The sequence below is a fragment of the Rhinatrema bivittatum genome, chromosome 16 (genome assembly GCF_901001135.1).
Source record: "Rhinatrema bivittatum chromosome 16, aRhiBiv1.1, whole genome shotgun sequence".
Lineage (NCBI taxonomy): Eukaryota > Metazoa > Chordata > Amphibia > Gymnophiona > Rhinatrematidae > Rhinatrema > Rhinatrema bivittatum.
The window spans coordinates 7390858-7410206 of record NC_042630.1 but is presented as its reverse complement, the minus strand read 5'-3'; the positions used below and the strand labels follow the sequence as shown (position 1 = coordinate 7410206).

Genomic DNA, 19349 nt, shown 5'->3' with positions numbered 1-19349 from the left:
CCGTGTCATTTTTATTGACTTTTTCCTCCCTCTCTTCGCCTGCCTAAAATACTTGCTTTTTCCTTTATCCAAAGTTAGGTTAGATTACTGTAAGAGCAAAAATAAGATCTCCGGATGGCCTCAGCGTGGTCGATTTGTGAGGGGAAGGGGCTGGAGCACTGCATGGTTGGAATAAGTTGGAATTTAGCTTGTGTGCCCTCTGGGGCCAGGGAAATACCTAACGGTCCCTGGATGTAACTCGCCGTGATAGCGAGCCTGAGAACGCCACCTCCCTGGCTCCTCGCGAGCTTCTAAGCACTTGTTAACCCGCTAGAGTTGGGGTTATCCCTGAGAGTCAGCAACAAGGGATTGGGATCTGCCAGGTACTTACTGACCTGCCTTGGCCACGGTTGGAAACCAGATGCTGGGCTCCATGGACGTTTGGTCTGACCCAGCATGGATGCCAGGAGGGCCAAGCAGTGAGAAGCAGGAGGCAGTAAGTGTATTTGTACCTGGACGTGTGGGTAATGAGATAATCTGACTCGGACCAGATTTGGACTGTGAGAGTTGTATCTGCATCTGCTTACGTTGTTTGAAGCGGAAACCTCTCTTTGTCCCTGAAGGGGACTCTGTGCCCACTGTTGAAATCCAGCACGGTGAAAAGCAGGCCCTGCGTCGTCTTCTGCTAAATGCCTACTTGCATAAAGGACCAGCTGGAAGTTTCTGAACAGCGTGCCAGGAGCCCCATGTTGTGGGAATAGTGCAGTGTGAGGAGGAAGCATTAAGGAGTAAAACAAGAGTAAACTTGGAGGGGGCTGATCAGGTCGTAGACACAACAGTTCACACAAAATGCTTTAATTAAGGAAACGTGCATCAAAACATAACACAGGCTTCCTGTCTTACAAAGTGCAGGAGAAACAAAAGTATTCAAGAACTTCCTTACCAGGCAACCCTTACAGAGCCGGCCCAGGGCATTATAGGGATGCGTTGTCCTAGCAGCGTTTAAGCAAGCATGGAGCGCCTTTGGACCGCTGAGGATGTCATAAGGCCCATCGAGTCTGCCTAAGTCTGTGCCTGGTGTAACACCTCAGAGCAGAGTTGGAGGACGAAGCTGAATCGCCATAGTTTGAGGAGCTTTAGACAGAGCGTACACCATGTAGGAGGCGATATCCAGTCAAGTAAATTCAGCATGAGAGGGCAGCAGGCATGGTGTCTCCCTTTATTGGACAAGGTTTTCAGAAGGAAAAGATGTACATCTTGAGGAGCAAGTCAGCCCAGTGTGGGCGGTGACAGGGACGGAGTGCTCACAGGATCCAGCCCGCGTAGAAGAAGATATTCTTAGCAAGGGTGGAAGAGAGGAGTGTGCCTTGAGTAGGAACAGGAGAAGATTGGAGTAGCCATGTAGGAGCTTAAATTTGAGTAGGATGAGAATGCAGTTTGAGTAAGAGAACAGAGCTTCGTAGAAAAGGAGTGAGACAGGTAATAGCAAGCCCAGCACCCTTAGGGGCCGATACAATAAAGTGCGCACAATGTGGATGCGCTAGACTAGCACCCAATGCAGAAAAGAGATTTGGGGTCCAAAACATGCGCCCTAACAAATGCGTATCCAATAGCGCCCAGAAGATGTAAATTCCATGTAGATGAGGGCATTGGCCATTCCCCCTCCCCCACATACAATGCAGGAAAGTGCCGGGCGCCCAATGCGCACTTTTTAATGTGGCAAATTTAACTCCAGCCCCGGAGGTGGAATAAAGCCAACTCTCCGTCAGGGGCTCACGAAATAAAAAATAGGGTTCTCTCTGTGTTGCGATAAGTGCGTCTTCCTCCTCCTCCTTAGTATGGTTGTGACGCTTTAATTTACGGCTTGCAGCAGAGAAAAATGATTGTATATTTTCACTTGATTACAAGAAACCCACTTTTCTTACGGCTGCACCATTTAGACGCCCAGAGCAAGGGGCACCCGATATTTTGCTGAGGTTGCTGAAGTGAATTATAGCAAAAAAAAGAAGCGAGATGAAAAATGGTTTGGGAGCACGCTTTGCAATAAACTATTCCGTGTTCTCCTTTAGCGCACCCTTTTTTAATGCTGCTTCTCATTTAAAATATTGCATCGGGCGCCCAGGGCAGGTGGCCGCTTGCACGGTGAGAGCACGGTCTGCTGCATCGGTCCCCTTAGAGCAGGGAGAGAGTATCTTGCATGAGAAAATACACCTCAGGCGGCCTCTTTTCATCCTGACTTTTGTGTCTTGCTCCTCCTCTCTCTCTGCCTCTTTCTGTTTCGGTCTTCGTGGAGGTCTTTCGGGCCGATGCGATGCCGTGTGCTGGCCGCAGTGCACGGCTCAACCCGCGGTTGGACGCACGTGCATAACCGCTGATGCAAAATGGGGGTTAGTGCGTCCAATCGTGCGCAGAGGGAATAGCGCTCATCCCATGCAAATGCACGGTCATGAGACTTATCTATCCCCCCCCCCCATGCCAAAAAAGGGGGAGGGCCCAACGCACATTTTTACTTGCCAAAATTAACGCCTGCCCTGTGCTGGCATAAATCTTGGAGGCGCCCTGAAAGTGTACAGAAAAGCAGAAAAGACCTCTTTCTGCCCTTCCTCCAACTTAATATCGTGGCGCTATTAAGTTAGAGGAACTAAAAACTTACAGACGTCCCCCCCCAAAAAAATGTAAAAAAGAAAGCGCGCCTGCAGTCAGGTTAGGAAAAGGGAGGCCCAGTTAACGAGCGTCTGATTCCCCTGGCTGTGCACGAGGCGGGAAAAGGGCCGCTCATTACATTTTCCTAACCGGGTGCCCGCTGCCGAGGAGGCGCTAGGGGGCGCGATTTCCCCTAGCGCCGCCTCTATACCGCGGCAGGCAGCCTTTTGCATTGGGCCTGCTGGTGCCCGTTTACCGCGTGCCAATGTTGCATGGGCCCTGCGTGTGCATCTGCCCCTTAAGTCCAGGGTTAGTGGCTCTTCAGCTTTCCTTTTCTTTAGACCAAGACTCCCTCCTGGCACTTGCACTGCTGTTTTGCTCCAAAGCCGCTCATTAATGCCCTTTTCTGCTAATTGGATACTTGCCCTTTCTTCTCGGTGAGTGCCGTCAGCAGCTCCCTGCTTGCCTCCTGCTGTCCAGCTGTTCATGAGGCCCCTCCAGCTGTGCCCTGCTCCCATTCAGTGCATCCCTCGCCCCCCACCCCATGTGTGAGTAGATTGTATGGGAAACAGCAAACTCCTCACCCCCAGACTCAGACTCGGGGACGTTGTATGTCGGCCTGACTCGAGGTGGCAGGGGCAGTGTTGAATAAGTGGCGCTGTTTCTGCCCGTGCACGTTTGAGAATGCGCAGTTGCAAGCCGGGCGTGCACTACAAGCTTTGCACACACAGCTCAGCAGGGGGGGGGGGTGTTGTAAAACAGCATGCACTTATATTACCCTACCCCCCCCCCCCCCCCCCCAGCCTTACCAGGCACCCAGGATGCCTCCTCTCAAGCGACCTGGAAGTGCTGTGGAGGCTACAAAATAAGAGTAAGGAGGGAGCTCTGTAAAAGGCCAGATCTGGAGGGCGTGAGTCCGTGCCCTCCACCCCCTGTCCGGCACAGATCAGCAGGCACTGGGATATCTGGACTTTCTTTACCTTTCAGAGATTTCTCTCTTCCCACTGCGACCTGAAAAAGAGCAGCTAGAGCCAAGTTGCGCAGCGAGGGACCTCCGTTTGGGCCACCCCTTCCAAAACTTGTCCCAAGTTCAGCTTTGGATCGATGATAAGAGAAAATCACGAGGGGGGAGAGGCAGACAGAGAGCGCGCCTGCAGCCCAGGGGTCGCTCCCCGGAGCCGGGCAGCGCATTTCAAACAAGGGAAAGGGGTGGGTGGCCAAGAAAACGTTTGTTGCTGCTACAGCCGGGATCCCACGGGCTTTGGAGAAAAAGTCCCCGCACCCCCGAGGCAGGAAGGGATGGATCTGCCCCGCCCCGGCTCCTCCTAGCGTCCAGCACCAGGGCAATCGCCTCGACCCCCCGCTCGCCCAAATGGCTGCGCGCAGGGGCCTGCGCTGCAGGCTCAACGCGCCCTGCCCAGCCCAGCGCGGAGGGGGAATCCCAATGACATCAGCACCTATTTAGCATATGTGACGTCAGCAGCGAGAAAGCCAAACGCCCCGCCCCCTTCTCTTTAAATGGGGGGGGGGGGGTGGGCAGGCCCTAACGACTGTGGGGGATTGTCGGCATGCGAAGGGATCTGCAGAGAGGCAGAGGGACCGAGCTCGGGCTGCATCTGCGACCTTCCAGAAAAGAGACCGAGAGAGAGGCAAGAGACTGCCCTCCCTCCCCCAGCCAGCGAGAGAGGGAGAGGAGAGCTGAGCTGCCGGCCTCACCCCCCCACCGCCCCCCGAGCCAGGTGAGTGATGGCAGCGGCTGACACCCAGACTCTCCCAAGCAGAACGACCCTGTACAGGAGCCACCCAAAGTGCCATTCTGCTGCCTCCAATATGTCTTCCCAGCCAGGGGATCTGTTCCGCTTACCTGGCCAAGGCATTTCTCTGCTACCACTACACCTCCATCCATCCACATTCTGTCCCTGTCTCTCTCTGTCTTTTTTCCTCATAGTTACACTGTTGGGTTGAAAGAAGACTTGAAAATCACCAAGAGCAGTTTTCCAGGAGTGTGTACATATAGCAGGTGATATTAATGCATGAGTGATATTAATGCTGAGAGACCCAGCAAGGAGTGTTTATATAACAGGTGATTGTTAATATAGGAGTATCAGAGACAAGGGGTGTGTTTATAACAAGTGATACCAATGTAGGGGATATAAAAGTAGGAGCAATATAGTTAGAGATGCTACAGGTGGAGGTTATATAACAGGTGATATTAGTACATGGGTGATATATTGAGAGATATTGCAGGAGGAAGTTATATAATGTGTGATATTAGTGCAGAGGTGATATGCTAAGAAATACTGCAGGAAAAAGTTATATAACAGGTGATATTAATGCAGGCATGATATATTGCGAGACACTACAGAGAAATTATAAAATGGTGATTATACTGCAAGGAGAAGTTATGTAATGGGTGATAATGCAGGGGTGATATATTGAGAGAAGTTATATAATGTGTGATATTAGTGCAGGGGTGATATACTGAGAGATACTGCAAAGAGTAGATCAGGGGTGAAAGTAATTACTTGTACCCTGTTTTGAACTGTGGATATGACTGGATAAATCTTTTTAAATAAAATCCAGGTGTGATATATTGATAGGGAATATATATACAGTATATATAACTATAAGTGGCATTAATGCTTGACTGGTATACTGAGAAGTACTGAAGGGATTGTCTATATAATGGGGATATTAATGCTTGGCTGATATACTGAAAGATATTGTGGATATAATGCTTGAAAGATTGCAGAGTGTGTGAATATGAAAGGTGAAAGATATTACAGATAGTGTAGCTATAAATGGAGTACACTAAGACGTGACTGATATACTGAAAGATATTGCGGGGGATGTATATAGAACGGCGGTTATTAATGCTTGGCTGATATGCTGAAAGATACTAGAGAGAGTGTGTGTGTCTATAAGGGGTGATAGATAAGAGAGAGTGAAGGAAGAGTGTATATAAAAGGGGGATATCCATAGGCTGGAGAACACGCCTGCAAAATGCAGGGGCTGCCAGCTGCAGGTGAGGGAGAAGGGGAGAGGTATGTGTGCAATTTATTGTCCTGGTAACGCCACTCATCTGATACCCCTAACCCTAGGGATGGGAGGGGGGATTTGCATGGAGAGAGAGAGATAATTCCACCTTACATAGGAGATGGAGGGGGATATTAACCACTGACAATCTTAAAAGAAATCGATTCCAACTTGTCTCTGGATGAACAGAGTCTGAAGAAGTGGCAGCTTTAGCCTGTCAGGTGAGGGACTCCACCTTTCTGGCCCAGCCTCCGATGGCTGATCGGACCCATCCCTGGAATTTGAAGTTGGGGAAAAGACAGAGGCCCAAAGCTGAAAGCTTGCCCTCGGGTTTCCCCGAAATGATGATCAAAGCCTTCATTCTCTTTTTGTTTTTTTGAAAGCCAGGCTCTTGCATTCCACGACTTTATCCTTTTCCCGTGTCATTTCTGTGGCTCGGTCCTCAGAGGTTGGGGTGAGGGAGGTGGGTCGAGGCTTAAAGTGCAATAGGACCCATGAGACAGTGGACACGGTCCCCGGGGCACGAAGTCAGATATCTGTAAAAGGGGGGGGGGGGGGTGCGATGTTGCGGGCCCCCAGCGTGATCCCTGGCTTTCTCTTGGCTTCTCCGCGACCTGGGATCCCCCTGCGCCTGTCCCGGGCTCCCTGTGGCTCTGCCTCCTACGCCCAACCTGGGGAGAGGCTGCTCCCATTGCACCCAGCCTCCCTTTCTAGGAAGACTTTTCAGATGCTGCTCCCGAGTTCGCCCCATCCTTGGAGCCCTATGGCGTGACCTCTTGTGCTACGGCTTTCTTTTCCCCTCATGCATTATTCATAACTATATATTTTATTTATTGAGCAGTAAACCTACTACATCGCAAACAGCTCAATAGTAAAATAAATACATACCATCAAATAGATACTCCTAACAGTCCACGAAAAAGGGGGTGTGGATTTAGGGAAAAGGCTGAAAGAGTTTTATTACACCTTGAAGTAGCCAGGCAAAATGTGGAAACCATCACTATTCAAGTCACTTCCCGGCTTATCAGAAAGGAACAGAGACAGCAGAGAAGGTTCCAGAAACTCATATCTCAGGCCTGGATAGCAAATAAGGTATTTACAGGAGTATCTTAAATAAACAGAAGTACCGGTTTGCCCTATCTTTGGTCTAAATTAAAGGAAGGCCTGTCTCCTTTCCCCAGCCTCTCTGGACAAATCTGGAACATCTCTAATTTTACTACTGTAAAAAGAGTTTTATCTTTAGATTTAAAAAAAACAAAAAACCAAGCAAAATGCTAATTCATCAGCAGATTCTCAGGGCAAAGTTCACAAACAAACTTGTGTAAAAGAGGACACCCGATCACCAAAGAAGTGAAGAGAAATCAGTACTGGTCAACCTTTCAACCTTCTGCCCTCTGGAACGGAGGCAAATAACAGATCTTACACGCAGGAGATAAAGATTCGACCGGCATCGCTCGTCTTTAAATACTGGCAAAAAAAAAAAAAAAATCCGCCACAGGTGAAAGCAAAGGAACCTAGGAAAACGAAAAACCTCAGGTCTTACTTCAAACGAGATTCTCTCTATATTTCCCTAAAAGAAGCGTCTAATCCATCGATGCTCAGCTTTATTCCCGGGAATTTCACGGAGGTAAATCCTGAATCTGTCCCACAAACGGTTTCCCGTAAGGGATTCGGCCTTCCCTAATTCTCCAATCACCAGGAGGCCTTACCTTTACCCTCCATCTCGCAGTGCTCTTCAGTCCAAGAGGAAAAGGATTAACCAACTCAGTCGGGGAGATGCCCGCTCCCGGGTTCTCCGGGAATTCGCTGCACGGCCTCCGCAGAATCCGACGCCAGCCTCCGTCGCCCCAGCCGCCGCCAGTCGTGTCGCTTCCTACGCACAGAGCAGTCCGCGAGATCCTTCGGCACCGCAAGGCCGGCGTCATCCCACCCGTGCCGCCGCCCGGAACCGGGGACGTTCCGCATGGGCCGTCGGGGGGGGGGGGGGGGGGGGGGGGCGCGGTATGGTTGCCCTTCCCCCGAGAACGAGGGAAGATCAGACTCCGGCGCCGCAGGGGAAGAAGCCGAGGTTAGGACTGATGGGGCCCAGACCACAAATTCTGATGGGAAGGTGCCAGGGTTTTACCTTTTCCTCTTCCTCTTGCAGCAGATAGGAAAGTAATGTCGCAAGGAAAATTTTGGAGAAAGAGCTGCTGCCGTCTTAGATCTGCAAAATCCCTTTTAATATGCAGTTTCCAGTCATTGGAACAGCAGCTTAGGAGCCTCGAGGTACATGAATGTCTCTATCATAATCCCCCCCCTCTCCTCTCTTTCCCTAGGGGGGTACATATTTAGGTCCTTGGGTCTTACCTTGTAGGACGTCTCATGCAGACCCTGCACTCCTCTGGTAGCTTCTCTCTGCACTAACATCATAAACTCAAACGTGGAATTTATGTACGCGTCCCGTTACATCGGAACATAAGAATTCGCCATGCTGGGTCAGACCAAGGGTCCATCGAGCCCAGCATCCTGTTTCCAACAGAGGCCGAACCTGGCAAGTACCCAAACACTAAGAAGATCCCAAGCCACTGATGCAATTAATAGCAGTGGCTACTCCCTAACATATACAGTGACTGCATAACGGTAATGGAATAAAAGGGTCAGGATGTTTAATATTTTAAGTAATTGGCATTTTTTTTTTTCTTTCATTTCTTCCGTGGATATCCCAGGCTTGCTATGACGCTGAACAAGAGAGAGAAGCTGGGGGGGCTGCCTCAGCCGCACCGAGGCAGCCTCCCCCTCTCCGCAGACTCCCACCGGCGTGGCAGCATGCCCGTCCCTTACAAGCACCAGCTGCTACGGGGCCAGGCCGTGGACGAGCTGGAGTGGCCCGCGAGGGCCCGCGGGGCAAGCAGCATCCACTCCGGCTCCTCGGACTCCATCATCTCCTCCGAGAGCGCCCCGGGCGGTGTGGGGGACCTTGGGGGACTCATCAAGGTGATACTGCTGGGGGACAGCGGTGTGGGGAAGACGGCGCTGGCAGAGATCTTTGGGGGCCTGGAAGGCAGCTTCCCACAAAACCTAGGAGACTCAGGTACTCAGAAGATTGCTTAGAGGCGTAGATGTAATGTTATCTCCATGTCCTTAAGTGCTAAGAGGGAGCGAGAGAGTGTGGGGCCTGTGCCTTGGGGGGGAGAGAGAGCGCAGTTTGCTGCCTCTTGAACATGAAGTCAGCAGGAGATACTCTTTCTGATCCTATCCATTTCCTGGGTGAAACCAATTCCTTCAGGGTTGGGCCTATAGATGCTGCTGCTCAAATTACTGCTTGAATCCTCACCCCCCCTGGTTTTTTTTTCTCTTTTGTTTCTGAGTTACTGCAGAGGGACAATGGAATACAAAGCTGAGGGTGTGTTCTTTGTGCAGCTGATTGTAGAAGAGTAATTGGCTGACCACATCCCCCCCTAAACGGCCCGGCAGTATGAGCACAAACACATCCTGACCTTTCCATGTCATTGTCACTTTGCAGAACCCAAGTGGGTGGTAAGCTGTGTTGTTCAGGCAAGGTGCACAGGTAGGAGCTGCAGGCCGTATTTCGCAGTAAAGTTTCATCAGCTGAACACAGCTATAATTTGTGTTGACCTCTAGTAAGCTCTGTCATCCACAGTCTGAACTCCTCGGAGCTCACAGTCTCTTCAAGATGGACAGAGATAACCTAGGACTGCTATCATTTCAATCTCTTTGTTCCACTGCCTTTTTTTTTTTTTTTTTCTTTTTTCCCCAGAGGATGCTTATGAGAGAAAGATTGTCGTGGATGGCGAGGAGGCAACGCTTATGGTGTATGATGTTTGGGAACAGGTAAGGGGTAAAATATTTGGTGCAAGTTTGAGGTTAAAGGAAAGCAAGTATTAAGGAGTTCAAAAGCTATATGCAGACATTACCTGAAATCCTCTTCCTTCTTTAGTAAAAAAAAAAAGTTCCACATCCCCTGGGCCGGCTTTTGTGGTATGCGAGCTGTGCAGCGGCACAGGGTGCCATGCTCAAGGGGGGGCCGCTGGCCACTTCCTCCCTTACACGTGATGTCTGCATTAGAGCAAGCAGCGTGTAAGCTAAAATAAATGAAGCCACAACTCTTTGTTCTGCACTTCCATGACCGAAACAGTAGAAAAAAGGAAGCATTTACTAGCAAAGAAACTGAAATGGAGACATGGTTAGAGTAAGAGATTAGAGATAGAGAAGGAAAAATGCAAAGACAGCCCCGAGATCTCGAGTCGATTTGATGAGCAGGAACAGCCTCATCTCTTTGGATAGCGTTCCCGGCGCGCCGATGAAAGCTGTCAGGCTGCTTAGAGACAGAAGATGTAAGAAGATATGATGGCAGTGGCGGGGGGGTGTGTGTGTGTGTGTAGAGAAAAAGAACTCAGTCAATGTATTGGTGCAGCAAGATTTCAAATGGGAACAAGCTCTCGCACTCGCAGAGCTACACAATAAATTTATATATATTCATAATTTTATTGCTGAAACAAGCTCGGAGAGCAACTGCCTGGGCAGACTGTAGCAGCCATCTGCTGCCATTCCTTGGCACGAGGATGTCCTGTGCTCGCATTTAAGGACATCATGTTGCTTCTTTCCTTGGGGACAGGGAGCTAGCACGCAACCATAAGAAGGTAAAGTGGCAGGAGAGCTTGAAACGCAGCTTGCACAGCCTGTAAGCTGTCTGCTGTGCAAAGGTCTTAGGTACCCCAGCCCAACCTTCAGCTCTGGCAAAGCTCTTCCCTCACCCCCAACACAGCATCCTCCTCCATCATCCTCTCTCATCCCGCACCAGCATCGCCCTGGCCTTTGCTCGCTTTCCGCAGTGACCAGCACCTTGCCCCGCCCCACCACCTCCACTCACTCTCAATATCCTAACTCCACCCCCTCACCCAACCAGCAACTTACTGCTGCACCCTTCCTACAACACCCATCATCTAAGGCAGTGAGCTCCATGCCACCACCACGTTTTTGGTGCACCCCTCACTTGGTGACCAATGTAGGCGAGAGGTTCCTGGGGAGCTAGAGAGCGAGGTAGTTTCAAGTGGCCCTACTATTCTTTCTTGTGTGTGCGTGGTGGGGTCCAAGCCACAACAAGGTAGAGGAGAGAAGCAGCAGGAGCATTGCTGTCAGCTCCCGTCATGGCTGCAGCAGGGCCATGGCGCCAAAGAGCAGACCAGCGAAGGCAAGAGTAGCAAGGCTCCCCTACAGGTCCGACAATGGCCACAAACCCATGAGAGACAGGCTGGTCATGTGGGAGCCCCAACTGAAAGACGGTGGCGGGAGCACCCGAAAACACTCCTGCCTCTGGCATTTAGTGCTGTGGGGGGAACTGCTGGGCTATGGTGGAGCAGAGTTGGTGCTCCAGGATAAATGGTCCAGAGAGAAACAACAAATGTAGGACAGGACAGTATTCAAAGGCGCACCAACCGTTTGTTTTTCAAATTTGCGGAGGCTTGTGAAATTTTGCCTCAAATTTTGGCATTCTGGGCAACCGCCTAGCTCTCCTAATGGAAGAATTGGCCCTGCTGGTGGAACAAAAAATGCATGGTCAAAGAAAAGCGGGCTGGGAATGGACCTCAGGAGGTCGCCCAGAGCTGGGGTAGCCAACGCCACTGCTCAAGAGCTAGAAACAGGCCTGGTTTCCAGGATCTGCATGCACTGCCTCTATCTGATGAATATTCAGTATGGATATCCTGAAAAACAGACCGGTTTGTTACTGTCTAGGATCAGAGGTGTCCACCCCTGACCTCCCTCCTATCTTTCTGTAATTCCAGAGAAGGGTAAAATTGGAGGTAACCTAGTAAGATAGGGATGTGCATTCGTTTCATACGATTCCTATACAAGTATGAAACGAATGCACATCTAATTGAAACGTATGAAACGAAAGCACATCCCTATAGTAAGATGTGCACTGCAGCAGCAGGGAAGGAAAAGGGATAGAGACTGGCAGGGCCTAGAGGAATTTATCTATCAGTAATTTCTAAGTTTTATACTATCCCAGCGCTTTTATGGATAACACATGCATGACTGAGTCATTCCTCTTGATTTTTCTATCAATCTGCATCCCTCAAGACTGATTCCTGCGGCTGGATGCAGGAGAACTGCCTACAGATGGGCAATGCATACCTCATTATCTTCTCAGTGACAGACCGTGGGAGCTTCAGCAAGGTCACAGAGCTGCTGCTTCGGCTCCGGACCGCACGCCCCAACGAGGACCTTCCCATCATTCTTGTAGGCAACAAGAGTGACCTGGTGCGCTCCCGGGAGGTCTCATTGGAAGGTAAAAGGCTTGTGGATATTTAGCACAGGGAACCCAGCCTTGTTGGGACTGCTATATAGTGTTCCAACAATGGGGGAGGCTGCATTACTGCTTCACTAGTGAGAGAGAGCCCTGTAGAGGTCACCATACAAGGAGTGGAAGGCCCGACCTAGTCTTGGAGAAGCTTCTCCACACCCTGCTCTAGCAATGGCACCCTATTTCTATACTTCCCCGCTGCCACTCCCAGCCTGGAGAAACCTCTATGCACTGCTCCACCAAATTGCACTCTGTAGGAGTCTGCGTATGCACTGCTCCAGCAAGAGGACTCCAGTCCTGTACGTGGTGGCTGCCCCCTCTGTTCTTGCAGGAGCGCACACCCTCCATACAATGCTCTGTTACTAGAAATCTAACCATGTCCTCAAACAATTTGCACAGCTTGCTCCACCGGTGGAGGCCCAACTCTGGCCAGGAGCACAGGCTCCTATACTCTACAGCAGAGGAAGCACCCCCTCTCCTGGGGCTAGATTGGGCTGAATGACTGCAGCCACTGAAATTATAAAAACTTTCCCCTCGCCAACGGCTGAGCCTCAGTTCTAATCATGACCGTGCGTGAGCCCAGGGAAAGTCATTTTATTTCCCTGGGCCGCAGTTCTAATCCCTCTGTCACTCATTCTCTATGTGACCCAAGGATAAATCGCTTGATCACCCTGTGCCTCAGATTTTCTAACTGCAATTCGGATCGAGATGTCAGCTTTCAGCCAAATGTGGTACATGCAGGTGTGAGCCAGGTCCCACTAATTCAGCAGTGAATGCCCCCGAGCTCCATGAGAAGGATCTGCCCCCTATGCTTATATCTGCGTGTGGCTGCCAATTTTTCTCACTTTCTTTTTCCAGAGGGTAGAGGTGTGGCCGTGATGCTGAACTGCAAATACGTGGAGACCTCCGCCGCGCTGCACCACAACACGCGGGAACTCTTCGAGGGCGTGGTGCGCCAGATCCGCCTGCGGCGGCGGGACAGACGGGAGAAGGGCAGCGAGCAGGGCGGCAGGAGGGGAGGGGGCCCCCCGGCCCGCGACAGCCGGCGCGAGAGCATCACCAAGAGGGCCCGGCGCTTCCTGCACGGCCTGGTGGCCAAGAACAGCAAGTTCTTCAAGCAGCGCTCCAAGTCCTGCCATGACCTGTCGGTGCTGTGAAGGGCGGGTGGGTGCAGGGTGCCCAGCGAGGGCACCGGGCATAGCCTGGAGGAGAGCCGCTCTGGAGTGTGCATGGATACGGGGGTCTCGGAGGGGAGGGGAGCACCTCTTTTGTGCTGAGCTGTGTCTCTATAATTTTATTTCCCTTGCACCCGCCTCATCTGTAATGTGCGCCTGCAGGTCTCAGGGAGGGATAGGGAAGCAGGGCTCCGGGCAGTGTTTTATTCATTCATTAGGAGCTCAATGAGCAGAGTTTCTTCTGTAAGGGGAAAGAGAGAGCAATGCATGCAGTTTATTTTTTTTTTCTTCTGTAACTTAAGGTAAATGTACAGATTGTCTTGCAGTGGGGCAGGAAGCCTGATTTCGGGTAGTTTTACAAAACCCACTCTTCTTTTTTTCCTCCATCTCCTCTTTATTGGTATATAATCCTCACCAAGCTTTTGAGAGGAGCTCAACTTTTGGAACATTGAAGAAGAAAAAAAAAAAGGAGGGGGTGGATTTCAAGTTTTGTTTTTTTCTTTCTTTCAGTTTCTTGCCACCATCTCCTTGCACCTTGGGAGGGGAACACCGTTTGGCTTTCCCCTCTTCGTGAAAGGGGCAATATACAGTTGCAATGCAACCCCCTCCCCAAATCCTGACCATTGGCTGTAAACAGAGGGCCAGCAGTAATTGCTTTAGGAGCAGACACTGTTTACCAAGATAACCCACCCCCCATCACCTCCTTTGGAGTTCGTGGAGGACTTGTGCATAGGGCGTGATCATTGCTGTGAATTAGCAGCAGCCATCGTGCTATCACTACCGTGCATTGCTACCATGGAATCACGGCTGCGCATTGCGAGCAGTCCTCATGACGTCACTACTGTGAACTATGACATCACTGCTGTGAACTATGAGCAGCCATCGTGACATCACTACTGTGAATTATGACATCACTGCTGTGAGCTACCAGCAGCCATCGTGACATCACTACTGCTACCACATTACAGTGATGTGTTTTTAACCGCTTCTGCCAAACCTAGGGAGGACAGAGGGCGAGTGTCCTCTTCTGTGATTATAAGCAGAGGGCAAAAAAGGGAAGCTGTAAATAAGTGTAAAAAAAAAAAAAAAGGTGTAAACTGAATCCAGACACTTTAATAAAATATTTTCTATGCTGAGCTGCGTGCAGACGTTACTGAATCTAACAGGACAAACACTGTAGACAGCAACACCCAGGTGCTAATCCCAGACCGTCATTCCCTGTTTCTCCCTCTCAGGACCAATCTGTCCCGTCCTGCCCCCAACAACAAAAAAACTCTCCCCCACCCTGGCTTTCAGCAGTCTGCAACTTCTTGCCAAATGCTAACATTTTGAACCCCCAACAATCATCAAGGAGAGGAATTGGGAAGTGTGAGAGTCATGTACCAAGCCTCGCTCTCTGCCTTGGCAGTGTAGACGACAGGCTGGGGGTTGCAGCTGTCACCCTCAGCTCTACTGCACCTACACAGCCTCCCTGAAGCAAGCAGCAAGCAGGGCACCTGCACCGCAGCACTGCTCCCCCGGGTCCAGAGCCCTACCCTGCTCGACACTTCTCGTGCCAGCCATCCTATTCTTAAACCACCGCACCCTTGTCCACACATCGCCGCCTATTTACCAGTTGCGTGGGGGGCTAATGAGTTTCCCGCCGTACACAGTCACAGACGGATAACTTGGGAACATATGCTGCTCTGCTTCCCCTCCCACATCAACGCAAGGAGAAACTAAGAGGGGCTACCAGCGAGCAGAGCTGGGTTCCTCTGGTTACTGCTAGGGGCTGCAGGACAGGACTGAGGCGCATTGGCCAAGCAGCCTGAATCAGGGCACATTCTGGCCCACCCATGGAGCTAAAAGCCCTCAGTTACCTATGTTCCTCTGTAGGAAAAACTGCAGGGGTCTGATCTAAGCAAAGAGGCACAATCATCTCACACACAGCCCTGCCCTCTTTCTCTCACATACACATCCACACACATGCTCTCTCTCTCATACAGACATGGTCTCTCTCACATACTCACAGCCCTGCCCTCTCTTACATACACACATATATACCCCATCTCTCACATCCACACACAGCCCCACCCTCACACACACTCTCTCTCTCTCTCATACAGACATCATCTCTCTCACATACTCACAGCCCTGCCCTCTCTTACATACACCCATATACACCCCATCTCTCACATTTATTTATTTATTTATTTATGGATTTTATATACCGATTTTCTTGATACAGATCAAATCAACATCTACACACAGCCCCGCCCTCACACACACACACGCTCTCTCTCATACAGACATGGTCTCTCTCATCTACTCACAGCCCTGCCCTCTCTTACATATACCCATATATACCCTCTCACATCCACACTCAGCCCTGCCCTCTCTTACATACACCCATATATACCCTCTCACATCCACTCACAGCCCTGCCCCTCTCTTACACACATATATACCCCATCTCTCACATCCACACACAGCCCCACCCTCTCTCTCATACAGACATGGTCTCTCTCACATACTCACACAGCCCTGCCTTCTCTTACATACACCCATATATACCCTCTCACATCCACTCACAGCCCTACCCTCTCACATCCACTCACAGCCCTGCCCTCTCTTACATACACCCATATACCCTCACATCCACTCACAGCCCTGCCCTCTCTCTTACACACACACAAACACTGCCCTCTCTTACATACACCCATATATATACCCTCTCACATCCACTCACAGCCCTGCCCTCTCTTACATACTCACACAGCCCTGCCCTCTCTTACATACACCCCTATATACCCTCTCACATCCACTCACAGCCCTGCCCTCTCTCTTACATCCACACATAGCCCTGCCCTCTCTTACATACAGACATGGTCTCTCTCACATAAACACTCAGCCCTTGTCTGTATGTAAGAGACAGGGCAGACATGCCTTTTTTCATTCACACACCTTCTCTTTCGCTCAGCCAGTCATGATCTCTCATCTACACTCACCATGCCCATTCCTTTACAGCGGCATGCTCTCCCTTATATACGGACATGCCCTTTCCTTCTTACAGTCATGTGCCCACCCATACACATACTGCCATGCCATCTCATCTATTCCTACCGATGTACTCTCTTTCATCCATGCACATATACAGCCATGCTCTCAAACATATCCACAGGCTTAGTCCCTCCCCCAGAAGCACAAAGCCAAACAGCACCATCCTCCTCCTCCAGCCTCCACTACTCATCGTCTTTCTTCAGAGCTGGGTTGGAGACCCATCTTCTCCTCCTCCTACATATTCCTTTCAGCGTGGGAGGGGCCCCACTATTACCGGAGGGTGGCACTGTAGTCAGAAGCTGACCCTGTGCATGTGTGAGGGGGGGGGAGGAGGGGAAGGGGGCAAGGCATGTGAACAGGCAAAGCTGGGATGGGGGCAGTTGCATTTTACGAATTCCACTCAGGCTGGTGTGCAAGCAGGCCACAGCCTCCCATACTCAGGCCCCACAAAAGCCTGCTCGCCCCTCATTCAATGTCATCCCCAATAGGTGCCAAACTCTTAAAAAGTTGGCACTGATCTCAAGACGACGCAACAAAAAATAGGAGCACAGCTTCTGCCGCGAGGAGGCGGGTTCACAATGAGCTAGAAGAGATAACATACAGGAAAGGGGTGAGATCCCCAGCCCTGCTTCATCCCTCCTCTACCTCCCCTTTAAGCCTCCTGCCATGCTCTGGCGCAGCAGTGCCCTAGCAGGGACGGTGGTGCTCCACACCCCTTCCTGTAGGCATGGAAAAGCACGAGCATGGCAGCAATTTGTTTAGATGGCTTTGCTTTCTGCACCTTCACATTCTTTCCCCCACTCTCTTTTTTTTCCTGCATTCAAATTATCTTAGATGAGCAGTCAATCACCTACAACAAATTAAAATACAGAGAAATAAAAAAAAAATAAAATAAATAAAAATCACCCAGCAGGGTAGTAGCAGAGAGATGCAGCTGTTGCTATGGTAACCAGAGATATCTTCCCCCCCCCCCCCCCCCAATCCCTCTCTCCCTGACTGTCACCCGCCTCTGAAAGACATTTCCATGGAGACAGCACAAGAAAGGGAAAAGCCTTACCTCCCCCTGTAAGGAGAGGCTCAGTGGCAAGAGAGAAGAATGAAAGAGGGCAGCAGGGTCTGCCTGGCAGGCTTGCACCCTCAAAGCCCTACCACTCACCGAGCCAGGCTGCGCCAGGGGAGCTCGCTTCCCGCTACGCCGAGCACCGCTCACTGGCTTTACTGAGTTGCTACCACATTTCTCTCTGTGCTACATCCTGAAATGCAGCACTAATACTGGCACTCAAAAATGCTTGGTTTAAAAAAACAACTGTCGCACACCCAAAAAGAAGTTCACTCAGACCGAGTCACTGGGAGGGAACGCGTGTGGGGAGGGCGGCGGCGATCTGCTCTACACCCAAGCATGCTTTTATGTAAGAATTATATATATATATATATATATATATATATATATATATACATACATACTTTGGACCACATTGTTTTTTATGTGCACAAATTGTGTTCTGTGCACACAAATAGATTTGCTGTGTAGAAACTATTTTACAGGCACAATAGAAAAATGTAGTCTTACTTGCCCCTTTTCATTCCAGAGCGATGGGTTTATGCTTCCCTCATCAGCAGAGGGAGACAGAACAACTTGTTTGCTGACATCACCCCCTATATAAGAGACCCATCCAGGCCTCGTAACAAACTTCCTCAATTCCCTTCCACACCGTAACTGCTGGTTCCCCCCCCCGCTGAAGGCCACAGACAGCAAGCTCCCCAGGCACCCGGGCTTGCATTGATTGTGCTGGAGACTCCACAATCCATTCCTTCCTCCAGCTTTACCTAAGTGTCTGGGGGCAGGGGTAGTCTCATTTAGTACTCCTGTAACTGGGGCAGCAGCTGCCAGGAGAGCTAGCGGTAAGGGCTGCATGCAAGTCCTCACCCAGGACCAGGGCCCAGACTTAGTCCCAAAATCTGGGAGCCTAAGGTACCATGAGATCTTCAGCTGGGACTGCAGCTTCCTCTACCTCTCCTTCATGTCCGCACTGAGTCCCAGGCACTGCAGGAGGGGGCGAGGTCAGCTTGCGCTCAGCCAAGGTTTTTCCCTGCAAAAGCTGGATTGGGGCTGGCTGAAAAGAGGGCCTAAGCTCATCGGGCTGCTATGGCTAACTCAAGTTGCCGAGAACCACAAACAGGCCAGGTTTTCAGCATATCCATACAGAATATGCATGAGCTAATTTGCATACAATGGAGCTAGGGCATGTTGATCTATTGCATGCATACCTATGGTGGAGATCCTGAAATCCTGGCTTGGTAGTGGCTCTTCAGGACCAGGTGGCCACCCTATCCTCGGGCAATGGGCCTTCGGTTCTGCTCCTGCCCCAGCTGAGGAGATGCAGGGCTTGGATCCCCAGCATGGGAGCAATAGACTGGTCCAGTGCACCGGGCCATCACTGTAGGACTTAACAGTTTAAGTCAGTGGTCCCCAACCCTGTCCTGGGGGCCCACCAGCCAGTCAGGTTTTCAGGATCTCCACAATGAATATGCATGAGAGAAAATTTGCATGCCCTGCCTCCATAACATGCAAATTTTCTCTCATGCATATTCATTGTGGAGATCCTGAAAACCCGACTGGCTGGTGGGCCCCCAGGACAGGGTTAGGGACCACTGGTTTAAGTGACCAGAGTGCCTACAGAGCAGCAAAGTTCATTATAAATAAAGCAGTTCCTTACCTACACCAGGTGTTCTCCTAGGACAACAGGACGTTAGTCCTCACCTATGGGCGACATTATCGGATGGAGCCTAGCCCAGAAATCTTATGGCAAAGTTCCTAGATAACTGCTGAATCCCCGCCAGGGCATGCCCGCCGGTCACGCAGAAGGCCTGGGCCTGCGTCGCATCCCGCATGGCCCCACTGAAAGCCAGCTGTGCCGATGGAAATTTCACTTCAGTTGGTTGATTAAAAAGCCCAGGTGCTCCAAGACCTGAATGGTGCTGTGAAGTGCCCACCGTGCGCCGGCCTGTCTCTTACTCTTGACCAGCCAGTTGTCCAGATATGGAAACACCCTGGACCCGACTGGCAGGTCCCCTGCTACTGCGAGAGGTGACTGGCCTATGCCCCCTTGCTGCCAGTCAAAACCACATAGCAGGGCTGGCTGGGGGCAGCCCGCTGTTGTCAGGATCTG

General features: G+C 50.8%; 1 protein-coding gene across 5 annotated transcripts; it reads left to right on the top strand.

Annotated features, from left to right (window-relative positions):
* Window positions 1-3488: 3488 nt before the first annotated feature.
* REM2 (RRAD and GEM like GTPase 2) lies at window positions 3489-14276 on the top strand. Of its 5 annotated transcripts, XM_029580297.1 has the most exons (6): window positions 3489-4361; window positions 4571-4642; window positions 8367-8731; window positions 9419-9492; window positions 11743-11950; window positions 12824-14276. In XM_029580297.1, the coding sequence occupies exons 1-6, from the start codon at window positions 4141-4143 to the stop codon at window positions 13120-13122; spliced, it is 1239 nt and encodes a 412-aa protein (XP_029436157.1). In that variant the 5' UTR covers window positions 3489-4140; the 3' UTR covers window positions 13123-14276. The 5 variants fall into 5 exon arrangements, with proteins under 5 accessions (XP_029436157.1, XP_029436158.1, XP_029436160.1 ...); XM_029580298.1 differs by lacking the exon at window positions 4571-4642 and having other exon boundaries at window positions 3514-4361; XM_029580300.1 differs by lacking the exon at window positions 3489-4361 and having other exon boundaries at window positions 4394-4705.
* Window positions 14277-19349: the final 5073 nt, after the last annotated feature.

Bases quoted from the DNA above. Each gene is read 5' to 3' on its own strand.
- REM2 (XM_029580297.1), top strand. From the start codon at position 4,141: ATGGGGGGGGGGGGGTGGGCAGGCCCTAACGACTGTGGGGGATTGTCG. The intron at 4,362-4,570 runs GTGAGTGATGGC...TTTTCCTCATAG, and splicing joins CCCACCGCCCCCCGAGCCAG to TTACACTGTTGGGTTGAAAG. The intron at 11,951-12,823 runs GTAAAAGGCTTG...TTCTTTTTCCAG, and splicing joins CCGGGAGGTCTCATTGGAAG to AGGGTAGAGGTGTGGCCGTG.